At 37.5% G+C, this 21,330-nt stretch overlaps 1 protein-coding gene across 1 annotated transcript in view; it reads right to left on the bottom strand.

Annotated features, from left to right (window-relative positions):
* Positions 1–788: 788 nt before the first annotated feature.
* The window catches only part of LOC149300583 (protein prune homolog 2-like), a 94,309-nt gene continuing 73,767 nt past the window's right edge, over positions 789–21,330 (bottom strand). Inside the window, exons 10-20 of the mRNA XM_089485093.1 lie at positions 19,205–19,266; positions 18,420–18,620; positions 14,045–14,221; positions 11,815–11,917; positions 8,462–8,593; positions 6,639–6,725; positions 4,759–4,857; positions 4,095–4,130; positions 2,737–2,772; positions 1,458–1,505; positions 789–819 (exon numbers count right to left, since the gene is read on the bottom strand). Of these exons, the coding sequence (XP_089341219.1) occupies positions 789–819; positions 1,458–1,505; positions 2,737–2,772; positions 4,095–4,130; positions 4,759–4,857; positions 6,639–6,725; positions 8,462–8,593; positions 11,815–11,917; positions 14,045–14,221; positions 18,420–18,620; positions 19,205–19,266 (1,012 nt within the window). The remainder of the gene's footprint in view (positions 820–1,457; positions 1,506–2,736; positions 2,773–4,094; positions 4,131–4,758; positions 4,858–6,638; positions 6,726–8,461; positions 8,594–11,814; positions 11,918–14,044; positions 14,222–18,419; positions 18,621–19,204; positions 19,267–21,330) is intronic.

Raw genomic sequence — 21,330 nt, 5'->3', positions numbered from 1 at the left:
AATAAAGACACAAATATAACTTGGGAAGTGTGGGACACCCCCACCCCCCCCCAAGTCATGACTACTAAATATCTAAAAAGGACAGGAAATTAACCTAACTGTGGTTCTGCATCATCATGGTATAAATTTTGAAGAAGCTTTTTAATAGTTTCCCATAAATGTAATTTTATTGATCTTCTAGGCTAATGATTAAAATGGTCTCTAAATACTCAATAAAATGCAACCTGAGAAAGTTTTTCTCTCTCAAGCCACTATTGTGTTTTGTCCAGGATTTCATATGAAAATGATAGATGTATATATGCTACATGACAGCTATCTAGGCTTATTTTTTTAAATGATTTAGAACACATACATGTAGATAGATCAATACTGCATTAAAGTCTCCTATCCATTTAAATATATAATGTGTTTTTCCACAAGATAGAACCAAGCCTAAGCAAAATAAATTCTGTAATTTAACTTAATTACCCTTGAATTACCATATATTTTCATTATGAGACTTATGAGCATGCTCAATATATGCCATGATTTGCATGTGATATTTATATTTATATACTATAGTAAAACAAGCTACGTTTGATACCTTGCAGTAATGAAATGCTATTTCAGATTAAAGAGATTTCCTCATTGCAGTCTATTATTAAATTATACTTTTAAAAAACAATGTACATAAATTGTCTTGGGCATTATGCAATCAAAATAATCACAGAAAAAATAATATATTAAGACAATTGTCTAATTATTCCACTGATGAGCACGTAGCTCATTCTTCTTCTGTTACGTGGGTATCATAAGTTGTCTCCATTTTTCTTTTCAGATCTTAAAGAGAAGAAAAGAACCAGTTATTGTTTTTTCATGACCAACAGTATATTTACCATACTATTGTTTATGCAATGTGTGAAGTTTCAGGAATGACTACGTAAAGAGTGCTTTGATAATCATGTTAGCCTACACTACAAAGGCTTTAGTATACCAGTGTGTGCATTAAAAAGAGCAAGAGGGTGTTACTGGTGTACTGCCAGTTGATGAATACATCAAGAAGTGCCTCCTCTTTAAATCAAGCCCACTGAATGATGTCAAGAACAAGAATAGGCACGTATCTTTGCTCAGTATCTTTTCCTTGTGAGCAAAAATGGAAGCAAGGCAGTTCATGGTGCATCACTGAGGTCAGTCTGTCTGTTCCTATTAAGTAGATACTGATCTATATTGACATATATATATATATATATATATATATATTTCACTTATACATTCACTAACCCTCCTTTGGTGGCCTCAGAGACCTTGCTTACCCAGACTCGTATTAATTTGTTACACTGACAACCAGTAGACCTACATTAGAGAGATTTAAGGACTTTTAAACCAAAACCAGACATTAGATACTCTACAATTTTTTGTACAAAATACAAATACAATTAATAAAAGTACGAACAATAGGTAGAAAAGGGAAGACTTACCTGTGATGCAAGGATGTGATTTCCGGCTCACCGGGAAGACAGCCAGCTCTGGTTACAAGGAAGAACGGAGTAAATAATAATATACATGTGTGGACAGTGTGTGTTTGTGGAGAAAAAACAAGCAAATGTGGCTTTGTTAGACACTAAACATGTTTTGCTTAAGCAATGAGAGAAAAGGAGCAGTTTTACAAAATGTATTATTCCTAGATTTCCTGGATTATTCCTGCATTGCATTCTGTCTGATAATCTTGGTTCATTCACATTGACCAATACTAAAGAATATTGAATCAATGGTTATTGGTGGGTTTTCTGTTTGATGACTGTTTTTAATAAATTAGTCCAGCTAGGTTGTTGCAGCATTGATTGATTCAAGGTTACCCAAAGCTTCTGAGGAAGGAGTGAGGAGAGTGATTTAGAACCCTTGAGGAAGCAGCACTTGACCCAGAGAGACTGGGTCAAAACAAGAGTGTTTCCAGGTTTGTATATATGGAATTCTTTTTTTGCACATAAAGTATTTACTGTGTCCAGTTCTAGGTTTAATCTCTAAAAATGGATGTTTATGTGAACTGCATTCTGCAAGGCTGCATTAAAAGAGGATACCTGGTATATAACCATATTTCATTTAAATTATACCCAGTTAGATATCTTGTACACCCCTGTCCCTCTAACAAGAAGTTTATATGAGCCACCTTGCTTATCTACTAAACTTATACTGTATTTATTACCTTTACAAATAAAAAACACTTTCAAATATTGGTAAATAGTTTTAAAGGTAGTTAATAGTGGTAAAAAGGATTTCCAGCAGCATCTATAAAGCTCTTGGTCCAACTATGTAGATGACAACTTGGACCAGACACTGCTATTTTGGAATACCCCCAAGGCTATACTAAGAGGCCATACTGTACTGTATGGCACATTCATGGTTTCAGTTATGTATTTTCTATAATCAGGCCTCTCAACAGTTTTGCAAATATGTGAAGGACACCATCAAAGGATTATGTTACAGCCAACATGAGTATTAATGGCACCCATTTTGTATTGCAAAGCATGTCTACTATTTCAGGATAATAGTTTTTAAAGGTATTTATGTATCCATCGGAACACCCTTAAGGTACAGCTGCTATACAATGCAGACATGGAATATCTTTTTGTGATTGTATACCAGGAAGGATGAAGTAACACACTGTTGGTATTGTATTTGACTCCATCCCTAGAATCACACCCATGAGAAAACAAACATATGTAACATCACACTTCTAATACAGAATTAGTATCTTACTTGTTTGATTCAGCTTCTTTCAATTCTTCGTCCAGTCTGTATTAGTAATAATTTATTGTGCAGGAGAGAAAAGCAAGCACAGCGTAAGAAGCAAAGCAAAGCCAGAAGAGGTTTGGTGGTGTCATCACATTTTAAAAAAAGTGCAACTTATATGGTGCTCCATTATGGCACCAAAGTGTAATGTCCATCAGACTGTTTTGTAAACTTGTTGGGGGTACTATGTCTCTACAATGTGCTAGGAAGATCCCACACATGTATAGAACAAGAGTTACATGGCTTTAAAACTAGTAGTTTCTTAGGATGCGGTAAACTATGTATATTGTGCAAATATGCAATTAAAGGTAAACTCCAGCCATCACACACATTGAGTTGAATGTATATGACTACTTAAATTCACTCTTTGAATGTATATAAATGCATAAAGGTTCAAATGGCCATCCAATAAAGTCTTGTAGTTTTCCTTTTACAATTTGTTGCTGAATTATTGGATGGGTAGGAGTGATGACAGAGCTGGAAGTATCCCAGTCCAGGTGGGTTATTATCCGATAGTTATCTAATCAGAAGTAAATTAGATACATCATGGCAAGACATAATTTAAGATTACATTTTTAGAGTCCAGATAAACTAATGATGCTAATCCAGAAAAGTATCTCGACTGGGGACAGCCATAAGCCTGACCAAGGGCAGGGCGTGAGCTGCCCCCTATCACTTACCTCCATGTATGGGGTCTGCCATGCTGAGTGCCAGGCTATGACATCAAACCCCAGTGCATTGCATATGCGGAGTAAGGACATTATTAAGGCTGTGCTTTATAGAGTATATGCCCAGGTAGTGGCACATTGGAGAGTCTGATTGCACCAATAGGATGGGCCCCTTGGAACTGCCACCTTAGGCATAGGCCCATCTAACCTAAACCAGAATATGCCGTTGTGCTAATCTACAGTTTATTAGTTAACCCAAACTAAATGTAGGCTATACTCACTATCACTATACTTAGCAACTACCCACTTTGCGGTTTCTGTGCTTCGAATTATGTTTAAGCGAGAAGGATCAGGCGAGAAGGTGCAGGGAAACTGAAAACATGCCACAGCAGATCACCCAGACATTGTTGCGCAAGCTGCAGCCAGATGAAGGTCAAGGGAACTGGTTTAACTGTTTCTTTGAAAATTGATCTCAACAGTGAAAGTGGGCAAATGCATCAATGCACACTTTGTACATAACACCGTGATGTACAGTACATGGCAGCTGCAGTAACCGAGGTTTAGTCTGCCTGTATATGGGTGCAGATATTTGAACACTACTGTTGAGATCTTTTGGTTAGTTAGTAGTGGCAGGTAAGGCAGGCTGCTGGCATTTACCTTACACTTCTTGAAAAACATCTTGTTTCTTCATACCTTACAAGAGAGAAGTAGGTGAAGCATATGTGTGAGAAAAATGCCAGGGAACGCAATCACAGACTGATGTGATATCTGAGAAGGACATCAGAGACTTGACAATGTATTAAAATGGACACTACAACTGGATTGGACAAGCTGCTATTGAAAGGTTGTAAACAAAGTGTAAACAAAGTGTATGGGTAAGTGATGGGTATGAGAGAGCAGTGGTTTCGGAGATCTGTCTATAAAAACATTCATTCTTAAAGTCACACTTTAGTTTCTCTCTTTTACTTATCCATTTAACAGTGTTGTGTTTTTCATTTTCATTGTGTTAACATGTTGTATGTAATTGTAGCTGGGTTGCAATCCTCTGACCAATTCTCACTGGTAGCCCTCATTTGCCTTTAAATAAGCATATCATGTAATAAGAAAAATGAATGTAGCTGTACTGGTTCAAGAGATGATGGCACCTTTATTCTAAAGAGATACCTTTTATTGGGCCAACACACATAAAAAAGATGTAGAATCATATATATATGCTTTCAGAAACACAGTGATTTCTATTTCCGATCAAAAAAGTGTGGTTTCTGTCATCTAAAGGACAGACCTGTTAAGTTCATTTTAGGTCTTACTTGATAATACTTACTTGATAATGCTCTCTGGGATTTGCACATAGTCCATCGGAATCAACTCTCTGAGTTCTGCCAATGTAGACACATACTTTATCTTGCTGCTAAACTTGGAGCTAAAAGGTAATAAAAATGAAAGTTGAATGGTGGCATTAAAATTTGGCACATACCCACAATAATTTACAGTTCTTTATTTTGGATAACTAGGTAGGATACGATGTAGCCTTGGTGTTGATGCAGCATTAGTAATCTGACGGGGTCTTTGTACAACATTAAAGGACAGGTTACTGCTTTTTAAGAAAAATATATATACAAAACAACACGCCTGACAAACACAAAGCAAGTGTTATGTGTTATGGATTGCAACAACGTTATTGGAGGTTTATTGTTTCCTGAAAGCCATGTAAGGACAGCAAGTTTCAGATTTATAATAGAGACCTTCAAGAACCACAGGCTATTATTGCTCTTGGACGCATCTACTTGTCAGGCAAGTTGGTTTTGCATATACAAATTATTCACTTCAGGTCTAATTTGGAGCTACGCCTTTTATAAAAAGCTAAAATATATTTTGGTATGAATCTGTGAATTTAGTAATTTATTTATAAGAAAATAGTAACAATTGGAGATGGGAGAGCATGCAAAATCACAGCAACTAGGCTTGATCATTAGGGCCCCCAGAAAGTGTCATAGAACCAGAGTTATTATTATTATTATTATCTTCTATTTATATGGCGCCAACAATTTACGCAGCACTTAATCGCTTCTCGGCCTTTTGGCTAAGATCAAGTGTAATACCCCTATGCCGGGGGGGGGGGGGGACACTGATCCTGTGGCCTTAGGGCTGGGAAAGCAATGGAGCCCGAGGTGCTGATTTGCCCCGGCAGAAATGCTGGAGTACCATGTACAGTCTTGCACGCCGCTGCACATGGTGTGCGCACGATCCACTGGCGGTCCACTTCTCACTTCCTTTTCCCCCTGTACCTTTTGGACTCAGGGTTAAGTTGATTTATTTTTGTATCTGGCTAGGCCAGTAATGGCCTGCCCTTATTTATTTATTTTTATTTATACATCACTTCGTTTTTTTCACAAGTGCTAATTAATTTCCTTTTTTTGTTGTTTTCACGGCTACCAGAACTCATGGCGAGGCCAAGTTCAGGATTTTGGACACGATTTTGTACCCACGTTTTTTGGACACTGTTTTCTTTTTTTTAGAGGCAGTGAAACCTTACTTTGCTGGAGGAGGATTGGGAGCATTTTGGCCCCTTCCTCTCTCCAAAGAAGGGGTCCCTCTCTTGCAGGAGTGACCTGAAGCTCTAGCCCTCCCAGAAGGAATTTGTCTGGGTTTTCCCTTCGGGGGAACCCAGTAGCGTATTTTGGCTTCGGCACAGAATGCAGCACCAAAGGAGCACGCACCTCGGGCTCCAAAAAAAAATAATGAAAAAAAAAGCACTTAATACAATACATATATTCAAGGGGTATGACAAGACGAGAAATGACAGACTGAGACAAACTGATACATTAGGTGGAGAGGGCCCTGCTCTCAAGTCTTGGCTTGCGTTCCTCCATTTAATAATGACCCGCTCAGTCATTCTAAGAATAAAACTACATGTCTATAGTCTGCTTGTTAGTATCCACATGTATACACTTTATTGGGGTACATGTAACCATGGTCACGATTGACAGCAGCCAGTCTATTCAAGAAGGCTTATAATTGAATCCAAGTACCCATTGTTCTCTTAACAAAGGTTGCGCTAAGAAAGCAAGGATGTAATCCCAAGAACTGTATCCACTATTTTCGGTTCCATAAGCTTATTTGACAAATGATGTAGTGCTCAATAGGAAAGACCTGGACAGCATATATGTTTTTATTATTGCAAACCAAAGTTATATTGCTCACCTTATGAAGGGTCTTGTCACTGCTAATATAGTCCGAATGAACCAAGACGGATGAACAATTATGAATGACTTTAGGTTCTTCCTTAACCTGCATTGAAATATATAACCAAATGCCCATTCACTATGAACTCTTTTCCATGCACATGTAAAAACAGTTACCTTTGTTTTCTAAAACAGATCATTTGTAATAAAAACTGTATAAAAGACATATCGTAATAATGCAGGCCTTGTCTATATCACTTTACATGTAAAAAAAAGGACAAACATGTATGGTTTGCTAACAAAACATGTTACAGAAAGTCTGTCTAAGCCGTTGATGGTCTTTACATATAATACGGATATTAAACCATTATATTATATAATTAATATTATATAAACCACTTATTGCATTGGAAATGTCAATATCTCTAGCTGTATAACAAAGAATCCAAAATGCAATACGTGAGAATAATGCACTATATGATTAGGCCCACAAATGTATCTTCCAGACAATTTTGATTTACTGTTACCCACTGAATATCTAATTGGTCTTATTCAACCGTGTTTCTTATGGCACCGTTTTGTGTTTGTTAGCCTGTCATGGCACCACAAATATTGATCATATAGCAAAGATATAACATAAATTATATTAAATGTATTATTATTTCTTTTTTATTTAGGGCCATCATAATCCGCTGTGCTGTACAATGTATAAACAAGTAGTATATAACATAACAATTCGATTTACAGAAACAAGTTTACAATCCAGAGGGGAATTTCATATGCATTGACGTTTATTGCATTGCTTTAAACAATATTTGCACTTAGTAGACAATGTGCGTTTATAGGAGCTGTCTGATTAAGTCACTAGACATATCATATTCCAATCCCTTCATGTTTTATGGTGGGCATGACATGTACGCAGGGCCATAAACACATTTAATGCAACCTATAGTTATGTGGGTTTTTAAACAGTCACTTCAAGGACATTTTTATAGAACATTTTATACCAGCAGGTCTCAGTTCAGTGGCTGGCAACACATGTAGTATTATCTAAAATCAGCTGTCAAAGGGGTAGCTTAAAGTACTCATGGACATAAGAATGCATTATACATAAAGCATGACCCCCTTGTCGTATGTATGTATGTATGTATGTTTGCATGTATATGTGCCCGGAGGGTTCTAATCGAGCACTGTTTTTTTTTTTTTTATTATCGTACTGTCTTTCTGCTTCATATGTTTTTCTCGCTCCCTATCTAATTCCATTTAATTTTTCAAAACTATATTTTATATACACAATAATTAACCAAATGTGGCACCATGGCTTTAAAAAAATATATTTAAAGAACACAGCGTACGCGTATTAAACAAGAAAATAAGACTCCTCTGTGTCTGTGTCTTGAAAGCACTATAACGGGTGGGTCCAGACATGTTGATTTATGTTGTATTCATGCCAAATGATCTGTCTGATGAAGAATTTCTCTAGTTAAAGGGGAACTATCACAAGAAAACCAACATTGTATAAAACATACATTTGTCCCAAAATGATAAAACCTAATCAAAACAATTTTGTGGTTGCAGGGAAGTAAATACTGTAAGAAACTGTATTTCGTGAGTCAATGTGTGTGTTTTGCATAGGTGCAGGTATATAAGCTGGTGTGTGTCTCTCGGCCGACGTATCACATGCATACCTAGGAATTCTCATGCTTTCACGTTGGGTTTTGGGATTTTTCACACAGCATGAGGGAAAACAATTCTCAGCATGGAGCCGTCTCCTTCACATCCTGCTCTACTATAATTGGTGCTTTTCTCAATTGTATAACACAGCGGAGTAAAATTTCTTACCGCCTGTCTATCATTTGGTAGCATTTTTTCATCCATCCTAAACCAGGCATCTTTCTTCTTGGTGTTGCTCCATTTAAATAGACAATCATATAGTCTTCTGCTACCATCAGTTCCAGAGTACTTATCACATAACTAATGAGATACAAAAAATGAATTATTATGTAATATCGTCAGATAACATGAAAGCAAAACACGTTCTTGGCATATACATTAAACTAGACCAATATCTGCCTTCCCGTTACTAGGCCAGTTAGTAACTTTTGCCTTCAATTGTGACTGGTATGTGAAATTTTGTTTTTCTTCAGAGTTTCAGTTAAATCTGGCCAAGCCCAATACTGGCCTCATCCCAGTTCATGATGATGCACGCAAGGCTCCTTTCTGTCTGATAGGTGGTACCGTCTGGTTTTAGCATGGCAAGCTGGGGCCCTGGGTGTGTCTTTGGCAAGCCTACTCTGAATTTCACCAGTTGCTGTTGGCACATGTCCCTGTGACAATTAATTGTTATATAAAAAAGGGCATTATCTGACAGTAATATGTGTAATCAATAGTTATGTGAATCTTAGCATTTACCTCTTAAGTGTTACCAACTCTGTAAAACTAAGGGTTATATTCACAGACTATTAAAGCCTTCCTTTAAAGCCAATAAGTTATCTTATCAGTGGTAATGAGTTAAATGTGGACATTAACTGGATCCCATTACACTTTATGGCCATATATTGCTTACCTGCTACTACATCAAAGAACCCCAATTTAAGTGAGTCCTATCTTATTCTATTATCTTATATGATAATTCCTTATCGTATAGTGTGTAGTGATCCCCAATATTTATGCCTCACATAGGTGCTTTTAAATAGTATTTGCTAGGTGTGTGCAGATAATTTTCTTTGCTGTTTGTACATATTTGTCAATTCAGCAGCTCCCCAAAATTGGAATTTTTATGCTTTTTAGCTTTTTTGTTTTTTTACCAAACTTCACTGTTAAAGAGGTACATGGCCATCATCAGAAATCTTGGGGCCCAGTACAGGCTTAATGCATTGGCCTCCATGCCCCTCCCATCAGACCACCCCATGTCCATCCCATTATCCCACCCATTGGTCAATTCATCACTCTGTCTTACGAACCTCCCATAAGCACACCTTGTGAGAACAGGGCCGAGGCTAGGGTTAGTGACACATGGGTGCAGAATATCTTCAGTGCCCCCTATCACTAACACACAAACTCGCTCTAACACCCACTCACTCTATACACACACATACACATTCTCACTCTTGCTCCCCTTCTTCCTCTTCCAGGTGCCACTAAACCTAGACTCCCCCCTGATACTCCAACACCATACGCTGACAGGCAAACTCAAAATAACATCATACACTGGCACACACACTCATGCTAAAACTATACACTAACATACACTTACACACTCTAACACCATACAGCAATAGGCACACGTGTTAACATCATATGCTCACTAACACCTTACAGTAACACACACTAACACTATACACTCTACATGTTGATATACACACTTATGCTAATGCATTTTAATAACACAAAATCACCATACGCTCACACGCTGACACCATACTCATTATTCCCGGCCAAATCAGTCAACATATATGTTTTAGTATTTTCTCAATTGGGAAAGGAATCTAATAAAGATGACAACTGATTACTGCAAATGTTCTCTCTAAAAGCATGTTTATAAAAAAAAACTAACATAATAGGTTAATTTCTTGTGTTTAAGGGTGGGGTGGAGTTAATGTAAACTATCCCCTGATTTGTGATCTCAGTTTTATGCCTGGCCCTTGACTCTTTAGTTGAAACTGATACCTTTTTTGGGCAAACATGAAAAAATTAAATAAAAATCTGGACCAATCTGAACAAGAGAATTGTCAGGTCTCAAAAGCTTTGGTGGTCATCGTCTGACGATATTCACCACTGGTTGGCTGTTTGGAGTGGCAAATGTATAGAGGGGGGATTCTACAGAATACCCCCATGTATTTGCAAGGGTGGGGGCATGCAAATTTAAAAGGATCTCTCGGCTATCATATGCATTAAAGTTAATATCATAGGCGGAGTGTCCCTTTAAGGGTGCTTGAACTGGAAACAAACAAGGCTTCTGTATTACTTTACTGTGATTAAATCTTAAGGAAAAAGAACAAAATTACAGATCTGCTAAGATTTATTTGCCAGAGAACACAATTAATGTTTTGTCTAGGTGGAAAATCACATTTAATAGTAGCATATAATCTGGTTGGCATCACACCCTGGCATGCCACAATGTGCACATATTATGTAACAACCAACATTACATAGTGCAATAATGGTATTTATTGTAATGCTGAGCCTCATCATTAAAGTAGAGCTAATTTAGAAATGTCTCCTTCCCTGAGTTCATTGGCCCCTTTGAGAAATAAGGGGTGACCATTAAAGCTTAATAGCCAATCCTGTCCAACAAACATTCACTAAAACGCACTGCGTGGAAAACCAATAACAGAAGCGATATGGGTGTAAATATTGTCTAAACTTCTTACAATGGTAGCCATGGTGGCTGTTTGTAGAGCTTCAAGCAAAACATACAGAGGAAAAGAAGCTTGAGCAGTGGCACAACATATTAAAAATCATAGCAGCCCAAACATACACACACACTTACTCTAACACAAGCCTCACACTGCCACTCACCATGAGCATGTGTTGCAATGCTATAGTGGGCTCACATAACGAGACCTGTGTCCCTGCCACTGCCCCCCCCCCGCCCACTTATTCACATCTATATACCTCTATGGACAGTAACAAACACGGACACCTTTTACATTAAAGCATAGTGTACATTTATGTGAAGGTCAGTTATCCTTGTGTAACGATTTTAAGGATTAGATAGATTGAATCAGAGCACTTTCCTGACTTATTCAGTCTAACAAAGGATAGATTGTTAAACTGTTAGGGGTTATGTATAAACAACAGTTCTGTGGTGAAAGCTGTGTAATCGCCATAGCAACCCACAGAATATTTCTTCTGAGCTCTCCAGTTCTCATGTCATTTTCCTGTTAACTACCTATTAAGAATGAGTAGTGCTGTATTCTATTAACAACTGGACCTAGTAAAAGGTTTAACTCTTAACTTTGTAAAACAAGAGTTTTCTTTGTTTATAGGCAGAAAAATTGTGATTGAAATCACCAGAGGGATTTATTTGGTAAGCATTAGGGTGATAAGGTAAAATATGTTTCCCATCATTTTTCTTTGTCCAAAAAACTGATGCCATGTTTTCTTAAAAGGATGGAGCCAAAAAATAAAATGCTCCAGCCGTCACATTACAATAAAGCCCATGATAATATTTATGAGAACTCGGTACTCACAGAAAAAGGTTTTCCATGACATAGTTGTAGTCGGAGCAGCTGCTGTCAGGCAGGAAACATGCAGAGAAAACAATGATGGCATCGACACCCTCTCCATAGTAACCTGCCAAAGAAATACAACTAAGATTATTGGAATAACGTATTTGCTGCATAAGCATAAAAAAACAGCACACAAAGTACGTCATAGGCAGTGGTGTAATTTTAAATATAATAATAAAAAGATGAATGGAAATTTTAAAATGCAGCACTTACATGTATAACGAAAGACATTTGGCACCAAAGCCTCTAAAACAGGTACTAAAACCATAGCCTCTTCCCAGGAGAACAAACCTAACCCACGAGGCGCCAATCACATACCCCCAACAATTCAGGTGTCCAAAGCAGGGTACATTGTTAGGGAGGGTGATTAGAGGTAGGCAGGGACATGGTTAGAGACAGGGCTGAGGACAGGACTATCCTCTTGGCTTTCCACCTTGTCACATATGTTGAAGCTGAATGTGGGGATATGGCATTATACACCTTGACGGAGATCTGTGTGGCCGAAGGGGCCCATTCTCTGATCTCCACAACCCACCCATGAGAATCACTGCCTTCATAAACAGGATAGTGGGGCAACTTGGCAGGACAGCGGATATCAAGAGTATTCTGCTTAAAATGGGACAGTGGGAAGGTGTTACCAGTAATAATGAATGATTTTTAGAAATACACAATTTGTCAGCTAAAAGATTCTGTTAACGTGCACTTTATTATGGGCACGTTTTTTTTTTGCCTTTTACCAAATACAGCGCATTCTTCACTTATACATTTATTTTTTAAATGCCCCCTGATGCAGAATTTCTATAATGTTAATGAGTTGATGGAAGTTGAAAAAACAGTATTAGCTATGAACTCTTGAAGTCACCTGTTTTTCCTTTATCTCAACAAAATAAAAATATGTTTTCGATCGCTATTGGTGCTGGAGACATACACTTCCAAAGTATCTGCCCTTGGGGTTGTATTCAGTACCAATCAGTAACCTATTGTATTTACAAGTTATTCTGTAATAATGAAAATTACTTATGGGGAAATTACTTATGTTTAGTTTGCTAAACATTTACATTACAATAATAGATACATACTCTAATGTAACATAATATACTTATTTTTTTACATTATACACTAACAAAAAAACGTGTTTTGTTTAAATAAATTTTCTATGTTGAATTGAGACCAAACACCAGATGTCCTGAGCCCACCCTCTTCTGAGACTGGCTAAATCAAAAGTATTTTACATGCCTTTCTTCCAACTGGCAACAGAAAGCACATGTTCTTGCCAACTCACACCACTCTGGGAGACCAGGGCTCTTAATTAGCTCAACTGTAAAGTCGAAACATAATGCAGACACTGTTTAGCAGAAGTCTGTACAAACTTTTGGAAAAATAATGTAATGTATTTATGAGAAAAATTAATAACTAGAATCTAACCAAACTGAAATAATTGAACACACCTATGTTTCTGTCACATACTAGTAACTACAACGATACTTTATTAACTAAGGGCCAACATAAGAAGGAATTCTTCTGGGGCCCTCTTCAAACTTTGACTGTACAACACAGTGAAAATTCCATACCTGCCAATATTTCAAGTGTTCCAATTGGGACACCTGTGTTGGGTTGTGTGACAAAAGGTGGAGAGGGATGTGACCAGTATCAGAAGTGGGCCTAGTTGGTGGCAGGAGTGGCCACCCAACCACCCACCCACCTATCCTGATGAGCCATCTAGCAGTGCTCAGCTTCCATGTGTGAGCTGCATGGTGGGCTCTTCTGCTACAGCACAGATCACCATTAATTTTACAGCTCTCTCGACCAGTCAGGGGAACTGGCCACAGATGCCAAGCACCCACATGATCAGGACAGTGGGGTAGATTCTCTGGACGGGGGGACAGTGTCTGGAAATTGTGACCTTTCCAAAGTACAAATAGATAATCATTGTAATGGTTTATTATGTATGTATTTTTAAACTTTTGCCCCCCCCCACCATTAAATGGCAGGTAGAATCAGTCAACATCCACCAAACAGGGACAGTAACTTAAAAAAAGGGCAAAGATCATAGAGAATGGAGATGAATATTTGCATAGATCCTAAGAACAGGAAGTTAAGATGGTTACTCCCAGTGGTAAGTGTGTAAGTGGAAAGAGAGCTGTTGTAAGACATATGTCAAGTATATTAAATCAATGAATAAACAACATACCTCCATGTGATATAACTTTTTGATATGGTTCAATAGCTTTCATATCAATTCTTTGTTCTTGTTCTCCAATTATAACTGTCCTCCACAATCTGTTATCTGCTCTCTCTTCCTCTGCTGTATACTCCTTGATTGACTCAAAATTCTCAGGTGCAACTTCCCCAAGTGCAGGTCGGTCATCTCAAATAAATATACAAAAATACATTTTATATATGCCTTGAGGGCATTATATTATTCTGCAAATGTACACATTTGATTCTGGTTAGGTAAACAAGAATAACTATGTGTTCACGGATTATTACCACATACAGACAAGTCATGTGAAAAAGAGAGTGCACCCTCTTTGAATTCTATGGTTTTACCTATAAGGACATAACAATCATCTGTTCCTTAGCAGGTCTAAAAATTAGGTAAATACAACCTCAGGTGAACAACACATGACATATTACACTGTCATGATTTATTAAACAAAAATAAAGCTGAAATGGAGAAGCCATGTGTGATAAACTAAGTACACCATATGATTTGATCGCTTGTAGAACTACCTTTAGCAGCAATAACTTGAAGTTATTGTTTTCTGTATGACTTTATCAGTCTCTTGCATCGCTCTGTGCCAAGAGATATAGTTAAATCTCCTAAAATGAATGTCAATGAAAAAAATAGTATGTTAAGATTAACAAATCCCCCTGCTCTGATAACACCAAGTGTCAAAAACATCAGATGCTTTTCCATTGAAATGTCCCTTTTGAGAAAAACAATCCTAAATTATCACATGTGGCTTATTCCTAAAAATGTCTACATTATATTGCTACTGAATGAATTCATCCAGAGACATGAGAAGGCACCAAATGAGATGATATGTTGGTATAGAAAGCCCTAAACAGCAATGAATATTGTTTTTAACACTCTTTACTTTACTTAATTGTTAACATGTGCGTGGCATGCCAAACTGTGGCACGCCAAGAGTGGCACGCCTACGTTTTGGAGCTTGCCAAATCCTCATTGCACATACTTAAAAATGATTAATGCAACATCTTGAACATAAAATTAAGCCTTCTACCTGGGCTCTACATCATTCGTACACTGCTAAGAAATAACAATCAAGACACGAATGGGTGAACAACATAAATAGGCCTCTCCTAGCTGCTCTGATTAAAGCAAAATGTGCTCCAGTGCTTCAGAGGGAAAGGTCGAATAATAGTAACAATGGCCCAATTGTGTCCATAGAAATAGAAGAATTGGCAAATTAGAATGCCCGTTGATTTATCTACTGTTCAAAATCTTCCAAGCAAATATTGAAATGTTCTTTTGTTCTCCAGACATAGCATTCTTTGGCTAGCTCGGTGGTTGGGATTTACACAACACACAAGATGCTGAGTTTAGGTTCCTTAATGCTTATTAAAGACGCGCAGGGTAAACTGAGTTTACCAATTTAGCAAGTAACACAAACTGGGGAGTTTATATATAAAGTCATAGGGTGCAAAGTTGCAACAAAGTCCTTGCACACTGATGGTTTTATCACCTGGCACCAGAATCTGTATGCCTGCAAATGGTAAATAGAGTGTTTACCCACATGTTAAGATGGCTGAACATAAAGAAGATAGATAAGGTGTTGTAGATTTGCAACTCCAATAATATTTGTGGCTCATTGGTATTGGTTCAGAGGACTTGCATGAGATTATCTACAGTGCTGAATGAAAAACTCAACAGGGCTCCCAGGCATCCGGACACACACAAACACATGACAAATTTGCTTATCTAACACACGTCTGTTCCAATACCTCCTGCACACAACAGGACTGGCTTCACAGACATGTACCGCAGCGTTACATGACCCAGGTGAGCACCCAGTCTTGGACAAACTGTAAATCTAGATTTTGGATTTAGGCACTCTGTGTCTCCAGAGTTCAGGGGCCACTAGTCATGTGCCTATCATGCCTAATGGATAATCCAGCAGTTATTATCAAGTCCAGCAGGTAACTGCAAAATGTGGGATTAACAATTGACAGGAAAAGGTTCATATAGTATTAGTTTATTACTATAAATAAGAATTTAAATCATAATACATTAGTGTTGTCATTGGAAGAGCCCCATTTCCCTCCTTTAACAGTAACCTATTATAACCTTGTATTATTATTATTTGCTAAGGAATCTGCTGGTACTCAATAAATTAAATGTAACGTAATGTGATCCTGTTAATTTTGGGGGTTACCTCATTGATTTTTTATATATATATATATATATATAAAACACTTTCAAAAAGATGGTCAGCACTCCAGGTCTTTAAATTGACAATTTCATTTTATTCAAAGTCAAGTCGACGTGTCCTGATGAAAGTCAGTAATGACTGAAACGTCGACTTGACTTTGAATAAAATGAAATTGTCAATTTAAAGACCTGGAGTGCTGACCATCTTTTTGAAAGTGTTTTATATGGAAACTGCTGGTTACTAGCACCGGGCTTGGAACATTTGGAATGGTGTGCAATGGACTCTGTGAGTAAATATATATATATATATATATATATATATATATATATGAATTGTCTTTACAAATTGCTTTGTAATCTAGTTGTGTGTTCTGATGCATGGCCCAAAGTTTCTGGAACACTTTACTCGGATTAATGATTTTTTTTGTGTGAGATATTTGGATATATTTCAAATGTTGTGGGTTTTATGGTAGCTTCACAGTTTTCAGACTATAACATGTGGGTTATAAACTGAATGTATGCTTTGACCAAATGTGCATTTGCTACACACTGTATACATTTCTTCTCTATAAACTCTTTTCTAGTAAACATCAAAACCAAAACAAAAGGTAAGTTGTAAATGCCCATGCAGTACTCTCGTTGGGAGGTCTGCAACATAAATCTGCAAAACATACTAGCTTAACATAAAAGTTTCTCTAATTATAGCAAAGCTATACTTTAAGCGAACGCCATCATTTTAAAAATGCTAAGCCATAGGCATGAATGAGTGGAATACCGGACACTTTGAAATGAATTAAAAGCTAAGGGAACGCTGTATCCTAATCAGTATTTTTTTTAAGTGACTCCAAGAGACCGTAATAAAATGAAATGCGAACACGATTCTTTAACAATGATATGACGCAAATCCGACCCTGAGTCCTGGTGAAAAGAATTCCAGGGAGCTTGTATTATATGTGCTACTAAGATACCCAAGAGGTACAAGCTACTTGGGTAACGCACGACATTACAAAGCTACGTGTGTATTTGTAAGATGATAAGGATGTTTGTTTTGTTTCTCAATTAAAGCTGCTTGGGCATCCTTATCCTATTCCTTTGTTAAGCTTAGGAGTAACACGTCTTTATCGCGATTCATGGCAGGAGATGACCTGAGGGCATGGGGTAATGGGAAAGTAAAAACATATTATAAAGGTGGAAACTAAGAGATAAAAGCACAGTGGAGACTGCAATGCTGATAATTCTGGAGAATTCAGAAAAATACACGCGGTAACCCACCCTGACAGGGACTGGTACACAAATCTACACCAAAAAATAAAAATGCTTTAACATTTGGCAATTTGCCAAGCATTACCAAGAGACATCATACATTTTTGGTCAGAAATCAGTTCCTGTAACAGATTATCTTATGTAAGCCTCTTTGTATTGCTATTGACTGTATAAATACCAGACAAGATATTCTGGACAAATATTCATAAATAACAAAGAATATATTAGTGTATGGTAGCATGACCAAACAAACCTTTGAGATTGTGAGTAGTAATATAATGCATTTTGCAGCTCTGGAGCTACAGGCGGCGAGATTGACCCTTTTGCTCTTTTTCCTACACCAGCTCAACTGACTACTGTCAGAGCTGCTGGAACTTTAGCAAACTTAGTTCATCTTCACTCTGTTTGTGTCATTCACCTTTCGTTCACCTTTTTCCTTTCTGCAGAAGACCCAATAACTAGCATGCTCCCTAAGGGGAATGTTAATACTCTATGAAGTTCCTTCAACTAAAGAAACCCCCAGAATTTGACCCTGAGTCTTAGGGTTTTTCCCCACAATGTCAGGGTACCACAGTCTGGATTTGATTCCTTCCTATTGTACACTACTGTGATCATATATATGGTGTTTTTGCTACCAGTATGTTATGATTGATATCCCTGTTTGAATGCAGGTGACTCAATTATGTATATGTTTAAAAGATGACAAGTCAAGGTTTCCAGGAGGACCAGTATTAGAACCATTTGGCTAACACATTTGGTCACTACATAGAATCTTCACGATGGGTCTAAGTGTCTACGGGTTTAGAATCAGTGAAATAGGAACTAAGACATATATTGAAAACACAAGGTCTAATGAGCCGAGCTATAATTGTGAGATAAACTTTCATGACACGGACTATGATCTTACCTTGTCCCGTATAGTCAAAGGAATCAGCTTCATCTGGAGTATCCAGGTCATCTACATTAATGTCAAGCTCATCAGGAGTGTCAAGATTATCATCTGACAGGATAGAGCCTTCACTGTGGTCCAGTGAAAGGTTGATGTTAGGTGCAGTAAGCTTTATTTTTCTTGTGTGGGATCCATTTAAATCCAATGAATTTGGAGGTTCTACAAACATTATAACACAATTATACACAATATGCTTATCTTACTTTGTCTACCTTATGGAACACATATTCATGGTCTGACTGGGGTTGGTGGCAATGCGGCTCGCGTCTTTTTCTTTTATTATTTTTTTCTCTATTCTGACTTATGTTATGTATGCCATTCCTACTCTTACACATGTGTTACCAGTGTATCTTCGTTGCTTGTGCAGTTGTGACAATGGTTACTTTATATACTGATACTCCTGTATATGCAATATATACTGTGACCTAAATGACTTCTATATCATATTATGTCCCGATACTTTGTGATTTATATTCATTTCTATGGTCTGTGTGCGTATTATTTGTAACATTGAATTCATGTACTTATTGTACATATATGTTCAATAGTGTAGTACCACTTTTGGATATGTAACCGTTACACACAACTGTACACCTGTATTGTAATGTACTTGGATGTAATCCTTTACTGCACTGACAATAAACGAAGAATTGAGTCAAAATGCTATAGGGTTCCCCATGAATTATTGAACACCAAGTGAACCATGGTAATACATGCAATTAAAACAGAAAGTATGATCTCACCTGGTCTGAATTCAGCTGCATCAAATGGGATGTCCATTCCAACATCATCTAGTAGTATTTCCCTAAAATAAAGAATAAGGCTATTCAGAAGTACAATACATATCTTGTTTTATTATTTCGCACCAACTGAAGTATTTTCCCCTGGCCCACAGTGGTGAACTAGCTTAAACTAGCTGGGTTTTTTCTTACATTCCAAGGAATTTGTTATTATATACAAAAATACATAAAATATAAATACAAAACAGGCAGATGACCTTCCATAATGATAATGGTGATGGGAGATGCAGTCAACGAAAGCAACTGCACTAGAAGTTGCTTGGAAATGCATTTTAATCTGGAATCATGTTTATATATTATATGTATGGCATTTTATCATATCTTACACAAGCCTAACCAGCCATATGTTGCTTACTGCCACCACTGTTTGTACAATGCACATTGACGCATCACTACATTACATATATTTACTAAAGGGGGAGAGCTTTAGTTTCTTATATTTTTTAATATTTGGTTCAGAGACATAATGTGGATTCCCCCCCTCTTGTTTTACATTTGTACACAAGGTGGCTCTTTGGGTAATGTTAATGGGTGATTCCAGCCAGCCCTCCTACCTCTGGCACCATCCACCTCTAGCCAAACCCCCAACACTGGTTTCCCCGATTGGAACACCTTAAATGTTGGGGTGTATGGTACCATATTACGATGTAATGTGCATACCTGGGAGCTTGTGGGCTCTGCCTACCCTTGCGGGATGCGGCCAGGACTGCCTGCTGACGTCAATGGCCGTTCACGCGGTGCTTCTTCTGGAGTTCCCAGGTATGGTAATGTGATACAGTTTGTTAGACTACACATATGAAAAGAAAGCCTTGTTCCCAGGTGATAAAACAATACCTAAATTGTTCGGGTATACTAAAAATGTAACGGGTGAATAATGGTTGAATAAGCATATAGTAAAAATGCCCGAAAAGCTCAAAAGCGTTTCAGGAAACAATATAACCTTAGTAAAGAGGGTGTTAAGTAATGGATTTTTTACCGTGGAAGATCAAATAATGAGGTCCGACCTTACCTTCTGATATATAGAAAATTTGCGTAATACAAGAAAAATGCGTCAAAAACCCACCAAAATATTATGTATAGAAATGGATAAAAAGCAAGCATAGCTTGATGTGTAGAACCATAATTTAAATTGGCATATTTGGTCATTTGAAAGCCACATTTGTCCTATAGTACACCAAAACACTTGGCTCCTCTAGCATGCAAAAGGCTTGGGTTCAGGAGATCCTGTCTCTTGAGAAAGTGGTTTTCCAGTAAACAGAACCTATGTGACTATAAAAGCGTTGCAAGCTAAATTACTTCTTTTGTGTTGTGCCCAGATTGATCTTTCAGAGATTACCTGCAGTGGGAGTCAAGTTACTGTTCATTTTTCTTTGGCAATTCAACGTGCCATTGCAGATCAGAACAAAGACAGAAGCTGAATAAACACGATTATTTGTAAATGTTTAAAGAAAACGCCATCTGTTCTCTTGCTAAGCATTGTGTATTTCTTAATTATACCATTACTCCAAGATGTGTATTTACAAAACTAAGGGTTCCTGTGTATTTTTTGGGCGAATATTCGTGTACGTTCTTCGTGTTCGCTTTTCTCTTTGTTTTCCACCGGTTTTCTAGCAGGGGTTATTATGGGGTTAACACAGTAACAGTATGCAGCAGCTTTGGCACCAGGATTTTAAAGGTCCATAAGGGCAGCTGCTCTTCATTGGTTGATGCCAGAGGATATTGCTATCTGTTAGCATATTAGCCCATATTTGCATAGACATCATTTTATCCACCATAGACAGGTGCCTTTTGGATATTTAGAATAATTCACTTCCATTTATGTTTATCTGTCTTTATGTGAAGGGGCTCATAGTGCACTTGTTCCCTATGTCATTGGTCAGACAGTCTTTTAATTTCTGGGTAGGATGAATGTGGATGTATTTACTACAGTTTCAGGTACATTAGTTTCATACCATTTCATTCTACATTCTGAAACAAAATGTGTGAACTTCTGCAAAATGCCAGAGCATCCAGGCAAATCCTCTCTACTGATTGGAGGAATGGGCGAGAGGGTGTGCCCAGAAGCTCCG

Source organism: Sceloporus occidentalis, unplaced genomic scaffold (assembly GCF_023333645.1).
Source record: "Sceloporus occidentalis isolate IW3139 unplaced genomic scaffold, rSceOcc1.0.p SCAF_24, whole genome shotgun sequence".
NCBI classification, from domain to species: Eukaryota; Metazoa; Chordata; class Lepidosauria; order Squamata; family Phrynosomatidae; genus Sceloporus; species Sceloporus occidentalis.
Note: the sequence above shows the minus strand (reverse complement) of the source record. Positions and strands in the feature narration are given on the sequence as shown.